Source organism: Dysidea avara, chromosome 6 (genome assembly GCF_963678975.1).
Source record: "Dysidea avara chromosome 6, odDysAvar1.4, whole genome shotgun sequence".
Lineage (NCBI taxonomy): Eukaryota > Metazoa > Porifera > Demospongiae > Dictyoceratida > Dysideidae > Dysidea > Dysidea avara.
Genome location: NC_089277.1, coordinates 13,244,382 through 13,263,038, shown reverse-complemented (window position 1 = coordinate 13,263,038; position 18,657 = coordinate 13,244,382). Strand labels below are relative to the sequence as shown.

Sequence of the window (18,657 nt, the reverse complement as noted above, 5' to 3'; positions counted from 1 at the left end):
CGTACCTGCGTGTATATTGCCTATGTAGATTATTAATAAATAATCTCCTAGGATAGATCTACCTATAGCGCGCATCCTTGAAATGATGAAATCATAAATATACTGACCCCAGGTAATATGATGAAATGACCATTTTGTGAACCAAATAGCTATGCAACTGTCAACCAAGGAGGCCACCTATAATTATAGGGGGAGAGGTTGTATTTACTACACAATAATATGACAACAAAAAAAACTATACTATCACAGTTGATAAAACCAGTTTTGCTTTCGATGGGTCTGGGGCACCCAATTCTTCTCCAATAACTAAAAGATTGGGACCATTGTAATTCAAAAGGTCTGGAGGAATAAAGTAATACTCCTGCACAAATTGACCATCTACTTTGATCAACCAGTATCGACCAAGATCAACACCATTAACATAATAATGTCCTCTACCAAAACCTTGCAAGTTCAACAATAAACTATAATCTGTAGAATATTGCTTTACAGTAAAACTGGTCTTGTACCAAGTCAATGGAACATTGTTGTAGCTTGAAACATCAGAATTCCATGCAACATTCTTGCAACCACTGTCGGTATACAAATGCAACAATTCACCAGTTAATTTTGGCTGATGAAACCACTTTGCAGATGCAGTGATGTTTATTTCATCAATAAAAATGCTGCCAACAATTCCTTTCTTCTCAAGAAATCCAGGATAAACAGCATTATCAAGGCCAAGGGAAACAGACAGAATTGTTAAATTAAAAGGTGGCTTGGTTGGAGTAGTGATGCCAACTGCCATACTTATATTTCCAGCCGCATGATCATGATTATCTGTAGCACCTTGAAATTGTCCATCAACAAAAACTAGTAGAGAATTAGCTTTGCGACTGTCAACTACTACATATGAGCCACTAACAACCGGTACACCGACTTCTGTTTGATAAAAAAGATACTCAGTAGTATCCTGGGTTACCCAGAGTTGCTCTAGTGGATATTCTGAAGATTTGACTGTTCCTTTAATTGCTATCCTTACATCTTCACTCCATGCCACAAATGATTTCATACTAGTACCATCCTGAGTGTATGTTCTCCTTGTACGAAGACCCACAGAATCAACTTTACTAGATTCAAAAATAATAGAGTTTGATTTGTCTAGAACAATAACTGATAGAGGCTGCATAGCAAATTGTGAGTTAAGATACTTGACTAAAACACCAACTGGTGCAGTGTTCTGCAAAAACACAATTTTACCAATAACATTATTATAAACAAAAGCCATCTGCATTGTGCAATTTTCAAATTTCCCACTTGCATTGTTGTAGCACTGTAAATACACAGGATTATTAGCTTGTATCTTACTGCCCAGTAATATAGCAGAGTTGTCAGCTATCAGTTTGTGCACCCTTATTAAGTGTGTCCTCTTTGGTTCATTAGGTAACAAATCAGAATGCATATTGGCACCATCAGCATACTGGTTAGCAATACCTGATCCAGCCCATCGTCCCATATGGTTACCACCATACCACATGTAGTAGTTGTGGTAAGAGCCTCCTCTAGCAAACCAAGCAAGAATAACATTAGCCATGTCTTCTGGCGTACGATCAGCCCAACCATTATATGAAACTGACCACTCTTGAAACCATCCCTCATTCTCTGTCCAAGCCAGTGGCTGACCGGGATACTTCTTGGCATGATTATCAGCATACTTCTGACAGTCGTTTCCATTACAAGTATTTATGGTGTTATTTGCACTCAATCCATTACACATTACCCAGGGTATTCCAAGGTCTAGTTGAGCTACCAGATTACCACACCAGTTAATATAGTCCATATATTCTGGCCAGTTGTACTCATTCTCTATTTGTGCCATAATTACAGGACCTCCGTTGCGAGCCAGATATTTCTCAGTGTGGTTGACAATCTGATGCACAAACCGATACATATAATTTAACCACAATTTTTGAATACTTCGAAGTTTTATTACTTCGTTGCTTAAAATTGGGTCAGTGACAAAATTTATCCATACTGGAAATCCACCGTAATTCCACTCTGCACACACATATGGTCCAATGCGCAAGTTAACAAACAATCCAGCCTTGGCAGCCTTTTCCAGAAAAAGCAGGAGGTTTGCTGGCTCAGAAAAATTAAACTCGTCTTGTTCACTCTTAGGCTGGTGGATATTCCAGAACACATAGACTTCCACAGCGTTCAAGCCATCCTTAATCATCTCTGCAAATATTTGGTCCCACATTCCAGGAGTGGAGCGAGGATAATGTACCGACCCGGACAAGATTATGGTTCTCTTACTGTTGATGAAAAAACTTCGCTCATCGTAAGTGACCGTGTAGCTGGACCCAGCAACATCGTGATACCTCACAAATCCTGGTTGTTCACTTCCTTGTGAATAAGATAAGAAAACCACACTACATAAACCTACATAAGACCCTAGGCAACCCCACATTTCTACAGCAACGCAGTTGTACTTTTATAAAAGTCACGTGTGCCCTTCATCACGTGTACATGACACACCCTCGATAAATTTACTAAATAATTTGATTTTTCCGAGGCCACACAAGTCTCAGCAACTTTTTGTTTTACTACAGAATGTCTAGAGTATGGAATGCACTACCTGTCATGATATATAGTTGACTGTGCGGCATGATCTTATGCACCTATCAAAGTTTTGCCTCACCGGCCTACCCCCATGCTGGAAATAGCAAGGGGATTAGACAAAAATATAGGCCCCAGGTGTGAGGTTTAGACAATGCTTGAAACATAAGATTGAGGTAGCTAATCATTTCTAGTGGAGAAAGAAAGGGATTAGCTATACCTAAAATTTTGCCCCATGCAGTGTCAGTGGAGGAATTAGACTGTTAGAGTTGGGTCAAATCTCCTCCTATTCCCAAGGGCGGATTCAGGGGGTGCTTCAGCACCCCCACTCCCTCCAAAAATTTACCTTGTGCAAGCTAGGAAGTTTCTAGAAGTTGTAGTACAGATACATTTGCATTTTACACGTATGCATAGGCAATGAAAAAATGGAAAGAGAAGGAAAATCTTTTCTTAGAAGTACTAAGAGGGGTTCAAATTATACTTTTGGTATGAGACTTTACCTAAAAGCTGCTAAAAATCTAAATACTCTAATCGAGTAGTCAACTACTCTACTGAAATAGAACATTCATCATAATACTTTTTCAGGAAGTTTCCAGTGCAGTTTGTTCTGTTTTTCTAAAATAGCTTACAACTAGACTCATCCATCTTGTACCCACAATAATAGAGTATTTGTAAAAATAGCTTCCAGATTCAATCTTGTGATAGTCATGTTCAAAAAATTTCCAGAGGAAGCATCACTCCAGACCCCAGCCCCCTAACTGGAAAATGCTACGTATATGTATTCTACACACTGCATGGTGTGTGTATACTTGCCTTCTCAATCCCTCTCTTCATTGTTACTGTTTGGACTTTATAGCTATACCTTAAGCCAAGCAATACATTATATTATATTTAGCAATCTTATATTATATTGATGAATTAACCATATAACTTTTATTAATTTGTGAATTGATGTAATCAAGAGTATTATAAACTCTTGATGTAATCAATTAGCAAAAAACCAAAATGCTAAAATTGGTATTTCAAACACAAAATTAATGGATCGTGTATCAGCGTTGAAACCGGGTCGGGTCATCCGGGTCACATTTTCTCCGGGTCATCCGGGTCTGACCCGGTTTGGTTTGACCAGGATTGGATCACGTGAGAAACGAAATTGTTCGTTTGACGACGTGGAAACTTATAAACGCTATCGCGTAGCTCTTTCGTGAGCCACGCCCACTTATCGCATTACCAACATACGCTCAGCCACGCTCATTTGTTAGTAAGTGTAGTATGTAGCACGAAATTGAGGGTATCTATGGTGAGGGGTAGCTATTGTCAGTAGGTGAAGACTTTTTTTTTTTTTTTTTTGGTCTTCAACCTACAGCTAGGCTGAAGTTGCAATATTTACTCAACACGAATCGAACGCTGAAAATGTAGACTCGTTCGCTCGCTCGAGACTAGCCGAAACACGTCTCGGCTTTAATTAATCCGGGTCAGTGTCAGCAGTAGTGACCCGGTTTCAACGTTGTCGTGTATAGCTGATATTCATATCCTTCCCCTTCCTGTTTTTTTTGTGTAAAGAAGAGATTTTAGTTACTCAGGGGCGGATCCAGAGTTTGGAAAGAGGGGGGGCACCTTGCTGAAAAAAGTTGAAGAGCAAAAAAAAAAAAAAAAAAAAAGGTCACAACAATAATACCTAGTTATCCTTTACCGAATATATTATATCACGTATGCTATGCACTTCATAAGTAAGCTGCACTGCCTCATAAACATTGTGACTGCTTTATTTGAGTAATTGACTGCTCTATTAGAGTATCTCGATCTTGTATGCAATATCTTGAAGGGGGGGGCATTTGCCCCAAATGCCCCATCCTGGATCCGCCATTGTTACTGGCTATGCCCTTATATGACAGCTAGTACTGTATTACAATAGTGTTCTGGAATTTCATCATTATTACACTTAGGTGACTCACAATGCTTTACAAGCATTGTGAATCACTTAAACAAAGTGGCATCATTTTTCAGTCAAAAATATTACCAAATTTAATATTCAATAGGCTAAATTTACAAACATTTTCTGTGGGGGAATACCCCCAGATCCCCTTAGACACACTATAGTCACTTTTCTTAGACAACCAACCATTCATATGTTAGCCTCCCTCCCCTTCTGAAATCCTACATCCACCCCTACCGGCCTGTCACGTGGAATCATTTTGATCAAAGTTTCGACGTGATCGACCCAACCAATTCATGTACTTTCTCATTTTGGTGCCCTAACGCTGCACCCTGACAAGTCTTTCAACTAACTGAACTATGTAAACTTATACTTATCTTTACTTAACTGATTTACTTTCTGTACCTACTGTACTTAGTCCACTAGCACTGAAGCCTAGTAATAATAAAGTAACTTAATTAATATTATGGGCTTGAAAGTCTGAGAATTTAATATCTATAGAATTTCACAAGGAGGGGCTGCTGGGGTCTAACAAAAGCACTCCCCCTTTCATTGCCTATAGCTATCAAGTACAGAATATTGGAAACCTGCAGGCTTTGATGTGTCTTATTGTGTTTAAAAGCTAACAGTCACTGTCAGTCAGAGGAAGCATTTAATCCAAGCATTTAGTTTGTAGCAGCCATAAGGAGTTGTATTTTCAGAATGAATGGATTTCAAAAGTACCATGTAGAACTAGTGCGATGGTTTTGACGGTGCAACAGAGCTCAAATTGAGGGTATAAACGTATGGGGTATAGCCACAAAGTTAAATTTTTTGCTAGAAATACTATACCTTGTAATTGTTAGTTGTTTATCAAATTGCAGCTGTGCAGCATCAAAATTAAGATGATAATAATGTACAGATTTTTCTGTGGAATTGTGTAAACACACCAAAGTTCTGAAGGTAACAAGTACCATTACGTACTTTATATTACAAAACTTATATTGTTACATACGAGCTATACATACATGCATTGCATGTCTACAGTTTCTCAAGTTGCATGGAGGGGATGCATGATGGAATCTTGAATAAGGGCACAAATAATGTAATGTGCAGTTGTTGTTATTGTTGTCTCAAAGTTATAGTCAAGAAATGATCCCAGAGAAAGGTTTTCGATCATTTGAGTACATAGAATGATAAGTCTAAAGATGGACATGGCATTCCAAAACAAGAGTGTCTATAGATATGTTGTTTAAAATTAATGATGAGGAGTGATAAGTTTATATATATCTATCATACTACCATTATGGATCATGGAAGTTAGTCCATACTAGCATCAGACCTGGAACTGAAATTGATGTAGTGAATATTGAACTGATTGTGACTGTATTTGCCGTGTTTAATAATCAAAATGTCTTTCATCAGAACAAACTATATTAGAGAATGAATAACTCTCCCACCAGTGTCTATAGTGTACATAGGAGTGCAGGACCTTCCCTCAGGTTGACGTACTATGCAGCCACACATATGCATTCTAATAGTCAAGTAAAGTGTACTCTAATAGAGCAATCATAATTTTCAGATTGTCTGGTTACCTCCTACATGTGCAAAACTGATCCATACTATAGCTATATGTTTGCAGCATCCAAGGGCCAGAAGTTAAAGTAGTTGCTGTTGAAAATCTTGTAAAACATTAAGACAATGATAATACTATAATTGCAAACTAACATATCAATTTGCATCTGAGAAGTCAAACTGATGCATGGTAAGAGTTAGCTACAATCTTTTAAAGTGCTATTAGCTAATCAGCCAACCCCTCCATCCTCCTCTCAGTATTTACCCTGAGAATTATTTTTTGTTATTTTACAATTCAAGCCCTGCAGTGCAACTAAAATTTAGAGACTCTCAAAAATGTGTCAAAATGTGATTGCATGATGTAGTACATAAAAGCTATAGCCATAAAATTGCAAATTAAATGTATTTTCAGTCTATGGTAGGATATTTAACATAATGGTGAGATAGCAGTTCACAGATCAAGAAGAGGTTCAACTTCAGCCAGTCTATTTTGGATGTTGTATTAGAGTTATTGATTGCTCTGTTAGAATATTCAAATGTTTTGCTGCTTCGATTTATTCCTTACTCGATAACTCCATCTTCAATCAATGATTATAAATTTATAATAGCCTTGTTCCTCTATTAAGCTTTTCATTGCTTATGTTTAAAATGCTGTAGTTTCTACTAAAAGACTTTATAGGAGTGGTTTACAATAAATACCCACAGTACCCTCCTTAAGTCAACTCTTGAATATCACTGAACAAGCCTAGTCTTATGTACTGTACCTAGACAATTACCACTATAACTATCTGACAAGGTAGTCTGGCATGAATTTATGCGTACACTAACAAAAAGTGAAAATTGGTTTATGGCTACCTAGGAATTTAAGAAACTATTCATGAGCTATAATTATCAGAAGCTATCATACTACTACCATAGCAGGTTGCATGCAGATCAAGCTCCACCCTGCTAGTGTACATAGTTAGCTATGTCTGCAAAGACAGCCATATGTTATACTTTTAATTTTGCAATAATAATGTTAGTACAACAAGCAAGCAATGCAAGGAGGCACGGAATATGCCAAAAGATACAAGTTTACAAAGGTAATTAACTTGCACTCTAGTTTTGTTCACTGTAAATCCGGAAATGTGAATTGCCACAGGAGTCATACAAAATGACCATTTTGTATCACTACTGGACATATTGCCCAAGAAAATCCAATGAAAATAATTTTCAACCTAAGAAAAGTAAAGTTTTCATTGGGTGGTCCCAATGAAATTTTATTTTCATAGCATTTTAATTGGGCAAATTAATGAAAACCAATGAAAACCTAATGAAAAATTACTACTGAAAACTCTGTGAAAAGCTTTTCATGGACTTTTCATTGGTCACTTTTCATCGTTTTTCATTGGTTTTTGCTTTTCACAGAGTTTTCAGTGGTAATTTTTATTAGGTTTTCATTGGTTTTTCATTAATTTGCCTAATTAAAATGCTATGAAAATAGAATTTCATTGGGACCACCCAATGAAAATTTTACTTTTCACAGGTTGAACAATTTTTTCATTGGATATTCATGGGCAATATGTCCAGTAGTGTATGACTCCTGTGGCAATTTTGTATGATACTCATATTTTTGAATTTACTGTGTTAAGTCACCAAATGTATGCATGTGGTTACACAATGTAAATGAGTTTGATGAATTGATGAGTGCTTGTGGTGCAACTGAAAGCACAGGTTAGCTTTCAACACTTGAAGCACAGGTTAGCTTTCAACACTTGAAGCACAGGTTAGCTTTCAACACTTGAAGCACAGGTTAGCTTTCAACACTTGAAGCACATTTCACACAAGTAGATATTTTAAGGAGACTCCTAGCTAATTTAACACCAATATATTGTAACTACAGAATTTTGGATGTAGTATAAACTTTTGGCATGAACTTCATTTGATTTTTATTAATACTTTTATAACACTTGCAACACAAATGTATACAATGAAGCACGTGCAACAGTTGCACAAAAACAAGCAGCTAATACAAAATGTCAAATAACTTAATGTAAGCTATAACGCAGCAGTGAATCAGATTGTCGTCATAGTAGACAACACTAGAGTAGCCTTTGTTGGATCTGAGGCACCCAATTCTTCTCCAATGACTAAAAGGTTTGGACCATTATAATTCACAAGGTCAGGGGGGATAAAGTAATACTCCTGCACAAACTGGCCGCCCTCTATGATCAACCAGTATCGACCAAGATCAACACCATTAACATAATAATGTCCTCTACCAAATCCTTGCAAGTTCAACAATAAACTATAATCTGTAGAATATTGCTTTACAGTAAAACTAGTCTTGTACCAAGTCAGAGAAGTATTGACATACTTTGAAAGATCAGAATCCCAATCCACCTTATTGGAACCATCTTTAGTAAACACTTCCATTATTTCCCCACTTAGCCCAGGTCGATGAAGCCACTTAGCAGTTGTAATGTCAGATCCATTGACAGAAACCTTGCCTACTATTCCTTTTTGTTCAGTGAAGCCAGGAGGAATGCCATTATGAAGTCCAAGAGAGACAGACAAGATAGTTAGGTTAAATGGTTTATCACCATCAGGTAAATCAACTGGAACAGCCATAGTCACATTACCAGCAGAGTGGTCATGATTATCAGTAGCTCCACAGAAACGATCATTTATGAATATTAGCAAAGAATTCGCTTTACGACTATCTACATTTACCATAACTTTGCCAGATGCTGGCATAGACACTTCAGTTTGGTAAAAAAGATACTCAGTCTCATCCTGTGTTACCCAGAGTTGTTCTAATGGGCGTTGCTCTGTCACTATACCATTAGAGATCCCTTCCATATTTAAGCTCTCACTCCACGCAGAAAATGCTTTCATATTAACATCATTCTGAGAGTATATTCTTTTAGTGCGAAGACCAGAGGAGTTCACTTTGGAAGAGTCAAAAAGAATAGAATTCATTTTATCCAAAACTATAATAGACATTGGCTGCATGAGAAGTTTCATACTTTCATACTCAACCATGAGCTCCACTGAGGCACTGTTCTGTACAAATACAATACGACCAGCACTGTTGTCATACACAAAAGCTAATTGCTGTGTTCCATTCTCAAATTTCTTGGTCTTGTTATCATAGTATAATAAATGAATAGGAGTATTGACTTGTATCTTACTGCCTAGTAATATAGCAGAGTTGTCAGCTATCAGTTTGTGTACCCTCATCAAATGTGTCCTCTTTGGTTCATTAGGTAACAAATCAGAATGCATATTGACACCATCAGCATACTGGTTAGCAATACCTGATCCAGCCCATCGTCCCATATGGTTACCACCATACCACATATAATAATTGTGATGAGAACCTCCTCTGGAAAACCAAGCTAAAACAACATATGCCATTTCTTCTGGAGCACGGTTAGTATGGGGCAGATTATATGGGTTACCCCACTGTTGAAACCATCCTTCATTCTCTGTCCAACCCATTGGCTTCCCAGGATATTTTTCTGGGTGATTTTCAGCATAATTTTGACAGTCGTTTCCATTACATGTGTTTATAGTGTTGTTGGCGCTTAACCCATTGCACATCACCCAAGGTATTCCAAGGTCAAGTTTAGCTACCAAATCACCGCACCAATTAATGTAATCCATATACTGTGACCAGCGGTATTCATTCTCAATCTGTGCCAAGATTATGGGACCTCCATGACGAGCCAAATAATTTTCAGTAATGCGAGTGAGATTGGTTACAAAGTTCTCCATTTCAGACATCCATGCTGCACTATCACTACGTAAAGACATACCAGAGATCCAATTCAACCACACAGGCAGCCCTCCATAGTTCCATTCTGCACAAACATAAGGCCCAATACGCAGGTTTACAAACAGCCCCGCTTTAGCAGCTTTGTCCAAAAACAATGGTAAATTGGCAGGCCCAGAGAAATCGTATTCCTGGCCTCTTTTAAATTCGTGAAGATTCCAGAACACATAGATTTCCACAGCGTTCAAGCCATCCTTCACCATTTCTGCAAATATTTGGTCCCACATTCCAGGAGTGGAGCGAGGATAATGTACAGATCCGGACAAAATTACGGTTCGCTTGTTGTTGATAAAGAAACTTCGCTCGTCGTAAGTGACAGTGTAGCTGGACCCAGCAACATCATGGTATCTCACAAATCCCGAGTCTGCACTGCTTCCTTGCAAAAGACAGGTAAACATATAAAATGATATGGAAAAAAGAAGCCACATTGTGCAAAACTTTATTTTGTCACGTGGTTTTTCGGGGAAACCAAACTACAAAAGTCACATGATGTGCTTGAACTAGTGCGCCCGCCCCTGGGGCAAACCATTTTTATGCACGTGGTTTTTCATTTGGATTCTCCCACAATACACAAACTAGAGGTCACGCATATAAATTACTTAAGCCCCCTGCCCACCTTTCATGTCGGGTCAACTATTTTGGTACTAGAGTAATTAATGATTGGAACAATCTTACGAGTGATATTGTAGGAAATTCTTTATTAAATAATTTTAAATCAGCTATAGATAATTACGTTTATGACTATAGATTTATGTTAATGTAATAATTATATTCATAGTTAATTTTTGTTCATTGCATCTAATTTATGTATGTATATATTTGTAACTGAATAAGCCTCAACCCAAATCACATCATAATAATCATAATAATTTACGTGGACAATCAAAAGGGTGGTGTATTTTTATGTCGGTTGAACTTGCGAATTAGACGGAAAATAACCTATTTCCGGAATACGTAATGAGGGTGCACGTGCCATGCACATGCCTTTCACTCTCGACTGAAACGTACACTCTCTCCTCATACATGTCATAAAACCATCATACCCACACAACAACTGGAGATGTGTAGATAGCTGCCAAGCGTGGCTACCAGTTCATATCATGTAACACACTAGTAGAATTAAACGTTCACACATAGTCTACTCTTTATATACTATATACATACTCCACCTGTAACATAACACGTAAGTTGATTGACGCTGATTGTTATGTTTAACAGGCGCAGGACTTAAGTGGCGGCCCAACTCGAATTTTCGTAACTATCGTCTTCTATCTTTGCAGTATAGGCTAAGTAAACATCCAACCGTGTCACCATGTGGTGAGGAAGGTCTGGCTTCTCTCGTAGATGGTAGTGCGTTCAAAATATTTTTTTTACAATGCTGTTTTGAAGAAAGCAACCTTGTGCAAGCAATACAGCCAGACATTTGTCAATAACTATGCACGTTTGCAGAGCATAGCAATTGGTCAGTTTCTAGCCCCGGTTTCTAGCTAATGCGAGAGGTAATGTTAAGAAATGGTTTAAACTTTTTTATTGGCTAGATGTTATCTAGGCTTGCTATACTCTGCAAACGTGCATAGTTATTGACAAATGTCTGGCTGTGTTACTTACACAAGGTTGCTTTCTTCACAACAGCGTCGTAAGACATGTACTAAAAATTGTTTTGAGCATACTAGCTACCATCTATATGACGAGAGAAGCCAGACCTTCCTCACCACATGGTGACATGGTTGGATGCTTACTTAGTCTATACTGCAAAGATGGAAGGAATCCAAGGATGCATGCTATCTGGCTGGTGATATTGAAATATTTTATCGTTAATTTGGGACGTTGGCGATCTCTGCCACCAAAGCAGCTGCAGGTTCGTGCCATCCAGTTTGATATATATATATATATATATATATATAAGTGTAAGTGGTTAGTGTTGCAATTAACCCATAATTAGTAAAGTAGTCTCAATTGCACAAGCAGTGGGCTGCATTATTTTTTGTAAAATCACCGTTATATTTCGTCGTCACCAGCCAGATAGCATACAGTTTCGGATTCTTTTCAAACTTGCATTGTAGACTGAGGGAACATCCAGTTGTATGACCATGCTGTGAGGAAGATCTGGCTTCTCTTGTGGTAGGAACCAGAGCAACTCAAACACATTTTTCATGATTTTGCAGACACAAAAAACGAGCCTTTGTAAGCCACCCAGCTGGACGTTTACCCATTTCTGCATGTTTACACAGCACAACAACTTAAGATAACATACAGCTAATAAGGAAGTTCGACCCAGTCCTTTACAAGAAGCTGCACTTACAATGCCATGTTTTTACTGCAAATCACACAATACGTGAAATACGATGTGCCGATTTCTCAATCTAAAAGACTCGCGGCTTCTGATTTGTAGTGGTTTAAATATCAGTACAACAAGCTAAGTATCCTGCAGTAGTAAGGAAAAAATTCTCACTTTGGTTGCAAGCTAGGTAGCTTAATCACTGCTTTCTTTCTAGGACGTCTTGATCACTTGATTCAGTGCTAGTTTAACTCTTTATCGCTTGGTTTGATTTTGATCCCAGTCGCAGATGGTTCTACAGGGCTATTGGTAGTGACTACCCCTTGACATGCACATACACATGAGAACAAGTTTACTAAATACAGCATTTCAATTAAAAATGTCGCCATGTTCAAACTGTTGGCAGAGAAGTGAACTGTGCCTAATCCAGTGTTGCCGGATGGAATTGTTGCCATTACAGTTTCAACATTGCCACATATGTTGAACATCAATAGTGAATCAAAAATTGGGTGGCCCCATTATCACCAGACTGCTCCATTACCTCGGCTATCCGCTTCACTATATATTGTCCATAGCTAGTTTCTTGTGGCCAGCCTCCCACTCAACCGCTGTTGGCCGGCATGCTGTAAAAAAGTCCGCAGGAGCTGAAAAAGGAGTGAGACTAAACCTGCAACGACTTGCAACTATACTATTTGACATTAATTCTGGTCTACTTCAGTCACAAGCCAGGGGTACATGTCATCCGAGGTGTCACCTAAGCACACACTGTAGCAACTGTGGGTAAAGTCATCTTGATTGGGAAAATGTTAGTGACTTAAACCATTAATCACTGTTTGACCTGTAGCTAAATTAAACATTTCTTCTCAAAGTTTTAACCGCTGCTTTATTTTCCAATGTACATTTGTGCTTGTAACTTTGTATATTTCTTGCTAACAAGAGCTGTGGAAGAAGCATCCTTTCAATCACAAAAACTGTCTGCTAAAGCTTTGTAGCTTCTTGTTGGAGATCCTTACGTCTTGTGAGTTGCTTATTAAACTGGGATTAAGTTTTTATGAAGTATTCTGTCCTTGACCCACTGTAGAGTGACTTTGTGGCCTCGACTGTTGACTTTTGAATTTGATGGTATATGGGTTGGTGTTGTTTTGTTATGTAGAAACTCTAGTTCACATGGTTTATCACCCTTAGGGTCTGAGCATGGTGTGATTAGGTATACGTACTTGACATGAAGAGCCCATGTGACACCCCCTTAAGTCATAGCCATATTTATACTATTGACAGACTGAAGCAGGAATTAAATATCAACTAGTATAGCTGCAGGTGTAGATGACTTTCCTTGTTTCATTGCTTTTTTTGGGATCCCTACTAATATGTAAAATTTATAATTCCCTTATACAATATCAAGATCAGTTATACTAATCTATAAATGAACTATATGAAACCAACATACCTTTGGTATTAGTCTGACGTGGCCGGACCGCTTTTTCTTGGCACGGTGCTTATCAATTAGAATTATAAGCGCTTGCTCGATTCTAATTCTAATTGATAAGTGCTGTGCTACGAGACTACCTTTGGTGTTTTCACCAGAAAGCTAACGATATACATAGCCATCTAGATCTGTTAAGGCTTGTATCTATAAAACTTATAAGGTCTCTCAGTGTCTGGGGACTGTGCTCACATCTGAATTCATTGCTACAGTTGGAAATTTCAAGAAATCATCCCCTGAAAATAAGTATTGGATTTAGCCATGCACATGCAGGCACTATAGGAAAGCTTCAATTTTCAACTAACATCTGACCAGTGTACCATGCATTTCAATTATAGCTACATATCTATAAACATGCTCACTGATTGGAAATGCAATCTGGTTCATTGAAGGTCTCCCTATAGATCTGGACTAGCATAATTGCCAATAAAACAATGTATTAATTTATGCATAATATTAGCAAAGAAACTTTACTATTTGCCTCAGTTTGCATTAAACTTGTATTGTTATACAGGTTAGCTACCACCATGCAAGTTTGCAATGAACACCTTATTAGTGATGCTAAATGTGAACATTACTGCAGTGATTGTAAGAAATTCATCTGCATCCTTTGTACACAAATTGGAAAGCACTCTAAACATAGTTACTGCACATCTGAAAAAGCAGTTGCTCAGTACAAGAATAAATTAAAGGAGTCTGCTAATAAAATAGATGAAATGATCAATGACCTCTCTGAAGGGGTTTTTAAAATTACTGAGATAGAAAAACAACGTGATGATATCATAAGAGAGATAGAAAATTATTATAGTAAACTGGAGCGAAAATTGAGAGAACAAAGGGAATACATGAAGCAGCAAGTAAATGATGCAGTGGAACAGAAGAAGGGGGTACTAAGAAAACAACTGAAAAATGTGGATCAGACAAAAGAGAAAATGCTTAAAATGAAACCAATGTATGATGCCCCGCAGAAAAAATCTTACCAAGAAATTTTGGTTGCAATGGATGAGAAGCAAATGATTGATGACTGTTCTTTTAATCCATCAAGCCACAAGATAAATCTTCAACCAGAAGAGACCAATAACATTAAATTATTGCCTCCAAACTCCCTTACTTTACCTCAATTTTTTCATCTTTCTGTATGTTCCATTTCAAATAATTCCGAATTGTTGATTCCAGATGAAACTAAAGTAAAAAAAGAGGTTACTGCCACTCTCCTAACAAAAGATGGCAAAAGTCACTACTGCTCTATCGGTGGTAATAAGGTCTCTATGCAATTGGAAGAGAGCACAGGTGAAATAAAACCTTTAGAAGTGAAAGACTATGGTGATGGCAGTTATGTGGCTTCATTTCAAGGAGACCATGATGGTGATGCAAAGTTACATGTGTCCATAAATGGTCTGGGAATTATGAAGAGCCCTCATAGCATTACTATGCTTAGGAATTATCAGCACCTTAGACTGCCTGACAAAATAGAGAATAATAGTCGTAGAATGGGTAAGCCATGGGGCATTGCATTGGGTAAATATGGAGTATATGGGCAGTAACTCAAACTGCTGATCATTGTGTGTGCATCTTTGATGGTCAAAATCAGCTAGTTAAGAAGTTTGGCAGTAAAGGCAAGGAAAAGAGTCAATTCGATCGTCCCTGTGGTATTGCATTTGATAATGATAATCACTTGTATATATAGTAGATACTGGTAACCACAGGGTACAGAAGTTTGATATCAATGGTAACTTCTTGCTCACGTTTGGAGAATCTGGTACTGGTCAACTGATGGAGCCTTATGGTATCACAACACACGATGGCAGGGTATATGTTGCTGATTATGGTAACCATCGTATAGCAGTGTTTCAGTACGATGGTAAGTTTTGCATCCCTTTTGTTTCTGATAAGTTAGATGGTCCTAGGGATGTAGCAGTTAATGTCAATAATCAGTTGGTTGTTGCTGACCATAGTGGTCACTGCATAGTCACTTTTACTCTTGATGGTTGTTGTGTCTGCAAGTTTGGTAAACAAGAAACTGACAGGGGCTTGTTAAGTTATCCATATAGTCTTACCACTGGTGTCAAAGGCCGCATCTTTGTAACTGATGACAATCACCGCGTTTCTATCTTTGACCATGATGGTAGTATAATTCATTGTTTTGGATCCCATGGATCTGAGGGTGGTCAATTTGACTTTCCTGTAGGGATAGCTCTCAGTCCTAATGGTAGCATCTATGTCAGTGACTATCAGAACAAAAGGGTCCAGATCTCTATCAAATACTGACGTTATATGCAGTAATGTGTTGATTATAGCTTATTAAACATATCATTTAGTCTGTATGTTAGTTTATTTTTTATTTTTGTTATACTGATTGTCTATGCAGTTGATAGAAGCCAAATAAAAGCTGTCAATATTAGGGAGCATTCGTGCATGCAAATGGTAAAATTCTGTAAGTGGAATTTTATACATAATTTTATTATGTAGCTATGTTGGTTAACTGGTGGGTGTCTTACAGTACTAAGTATAGATCTGCCACTCTCTACAATGCCAAAAGTGTGAAATACATACTGTATGTATCACAATGTACAAAGAGGAGTTATTTTGCAAAGTGGTAATTCTTGATCGGATGCTCCAATGACTGTGTGAAAAAAGCAGGAATGACAGACTAGGAATAGTGAAATAGAACAATGAGTGTAACACATATTATTATTGTTATTATTATTTGTTTTCGTAAATTGAGTGGCTTTGATAAGTTTGCAGGGATAAAATTCAGTCAAGGTATTGCAAATTAAATCTGTTCCAGTACCCAAAGATATCAGCTGCATTCAAGTCATCCTTCACCATCTCAGTGAGTATCTAGTTCCACAACATATTCTGTCACATACAATGAACGAAGTTTCTTTATCACCAAGAGGATTGTCCAGTTCAGTCTATTTTCTTTGCTCCACTCCTGGAATGTCTATTATAAGTCTATCCTCATCTTTAGCTATTTCATGATCAGGCTTAGGTCTCTGTATCCAGTATACCTACAGTAGTCACTACTGGAGGTTTTTCCAATAAGAGCACCAGGGACGTAGAAGGAGTACTGTCAAACCAGGACACCCACATCTAACCACTCAATTTAATTGACCACTAAGCCACTTTGTTGTCGATTATTCACTCCACTTATTTGAATACTGGTAGTGGGTACCTAGGTAGTAGCAAGGTACTGGTAATACCCATTGCTCAAATGCACAGCCACCAAAAGATACATGCAGATGTAATACTACCTGTCTACGGCCAGTAACTAAAAATATATTCTTTACATAAAGAACAGGAAGGAGAAGGATGCAGCTACACATGATCAGTACTTGCTATTAATTTTGTGTTTGAAATAACTTAATTTAGCGGTACATTAAATTTAGTAATTTTAAAGTTTAGTTTTTTGCTAATTGATTACGTCAATTCACGGATTAATAAAATCTATATGGTAAGTTCATCAATATACAAGATTGCTAAATTTAGTGTATTGCTTGGCTTAAGGTATAGCTAGTGTGCTTTACAGTCTCATGGCTCAAACTATAACGTCCAAACAGTAACAATGAAGAGAGCTTGAGAGGACAAGCATACATTCACCATGAGGTGTGTAGAGTATGCATACGTAGAATTTTCCAGCTAGGGTGATGCTTCCTCTGGAAATTTTTGGAACATAACTATCATAAGATTGAATTTGGAAGCTATTTTTAACAAAATACTCTATTTGTGGGGTACAAGATGGATGAGTTCAGTTGTAAGCAATTTTAGAAAAACAGAACTACACCTTTAAATGTTATATATTGGATTATAAGGCAATACATAATAGTAGATTGTCAAAGACATACACAGGATTGGATCTTAAGGTCAATGTAGAGATTTAAAATTCACACAAAAATAACTTCAACTTTGTAGTATATATAGTCACAGACTGTTCTGTTGCTACATCACTCTGACTTTTTCAACTATATGGCCCCATTACCATAATTATTAATTTTTTTACAACCAGAGTCAAAAGTCACTTACATATACAACTAGTTTTTGGCCAAAACTAACCCCCTTATAATGTGACAGCATAAATGCTGTGGTATCATTTGAGCTTATGAAGTTGAGCTTCAAGGGGTTTGGGAGTGAAAACCTTGTATGACATGTACAATAAATTGTATTAGCTTCAGATTCAGATAAATGTAGCATGGAACTTTGGTAAAAACAAACAGTTCTCAGATACTACCGCCTTGTTAACTGTATACATGATAAGAAATTAACTGTTTTACTTGAGCATGTTAACCCAAGCATCAATGTAGCAACAACTGAAAATACCCACTATAATATTAAATTATTTGACAGAAGTTGTTCTCAGAAAGTGATTAGTATATGGCAGGATGTTTGGAGCAATTGTAAGATAGCAGTGCTCAGACACACTGGCAACTTCTTGAAAAAATTGTGATGGATGTTCCATTAGAGTAATTGACTGTTCTATTAGAGTATTTCGATTTTTAGCAGCTTTTAGGTTAAGTCTCACACCAAAAGTATAATTTGAACCGTTCTTAGAACTTCTAAGTAAAGATTAGCCATTCTCCTTTCTCTTTCCATATTTTCATTGCCCATGCATACATATAAGATGCAATTGCATCTATACCGAAACTTCTAGAAGCTTCCTACCTTACACATGGTAAAATTTTGGAGTGGGCACCCCTCCTAAATCCGCCCTTGCCTTCTAAGTTAAAAGGTTATAATTTTATCAAAGGAATTAAGGGGGTAGGTCAATTTCTTAGAACATTGCATGTTGTAATAGAACAGGAGCAGAAGCAAGGCATAGGAAACAGGGCTGAGATTTTTTAGGGATTTTGCTACTCCTCATGTATCTCTTCCTGCTATGAATAATACCATCAAACAGTAATAAGGTAATCTGAAATACACTCAGTTGTTTGTGCTATTGTTTTATTAAACCAGTTACCTTGAATTGCAGCATGCCTACTTTTGACTATGTACCT

The 18,657-nt window shown here is 37.4% G+C and overlaps 3 protein-coding genes across 3 annotated transcripts; 1 reads left to right on the top strand and 2 right to left on the bottom strand.

Moving 5' to 3' along the window:
• Nucleotides 1-116: 116 nt before the first annotated feature.
• LOC136257698 (probable beta-galactosidase 2) lies at nucleotides 117-2,487 on the bottom strand. The gene has a single exon (XM_066050989.1). It carries the CDS (start codon nucleotides 2,447-2,449, stop codon nucleotides 236-238), a length of 2,214 nt encoding a protein of 737 aa, XP_065907061.1. The 5' UTR covers nucleotides 2,450-2,487; the 3' UTR covers nucleotides 117-235.
• Nucleotides 2,488-8,002: 5,515 nt separating this feature from the next.
• LOC136257766 (uncharacterized) lies at nucleotides 8,003-10,361 on the bottom strand. Its single transcript, XM_066051077.1, has one exon. It carries the CDS (start codon nucleotides 10,331-10,333, stop codon nucleotides 8,144-8,146), a length of 2,190 nt encoding a protein of 729 aa, XP_065907149.1. The 5' UTR covers nucleotides 10,334-10,361; the 3' UTR covers nucleotides 8,003-8,143.
• A 3,832-nt stretch (nucleotides 10,362-14,193) lies between these two features.
• On the top strand, nucleotides 14,194-15,934 carry LOC136259262 (tripartite motif-containing protein 2-like). Its single transcript, XM_066052750.1, has 2 exons — nucleotides 14,194-15,160; nucleotides 15,354-15,934. Exons 1-2 carry the CDS (start codon nucleotides 14,194-14,196, stop codon nucleotides 15,932-15,934), a joined length of 1,548 nt encoding a protein of 515 aa, XP_065908822.1.
• The last annotated feature ends 2,723 nt before the right edge of the window (nucleotides 15,935-18,657 follow it).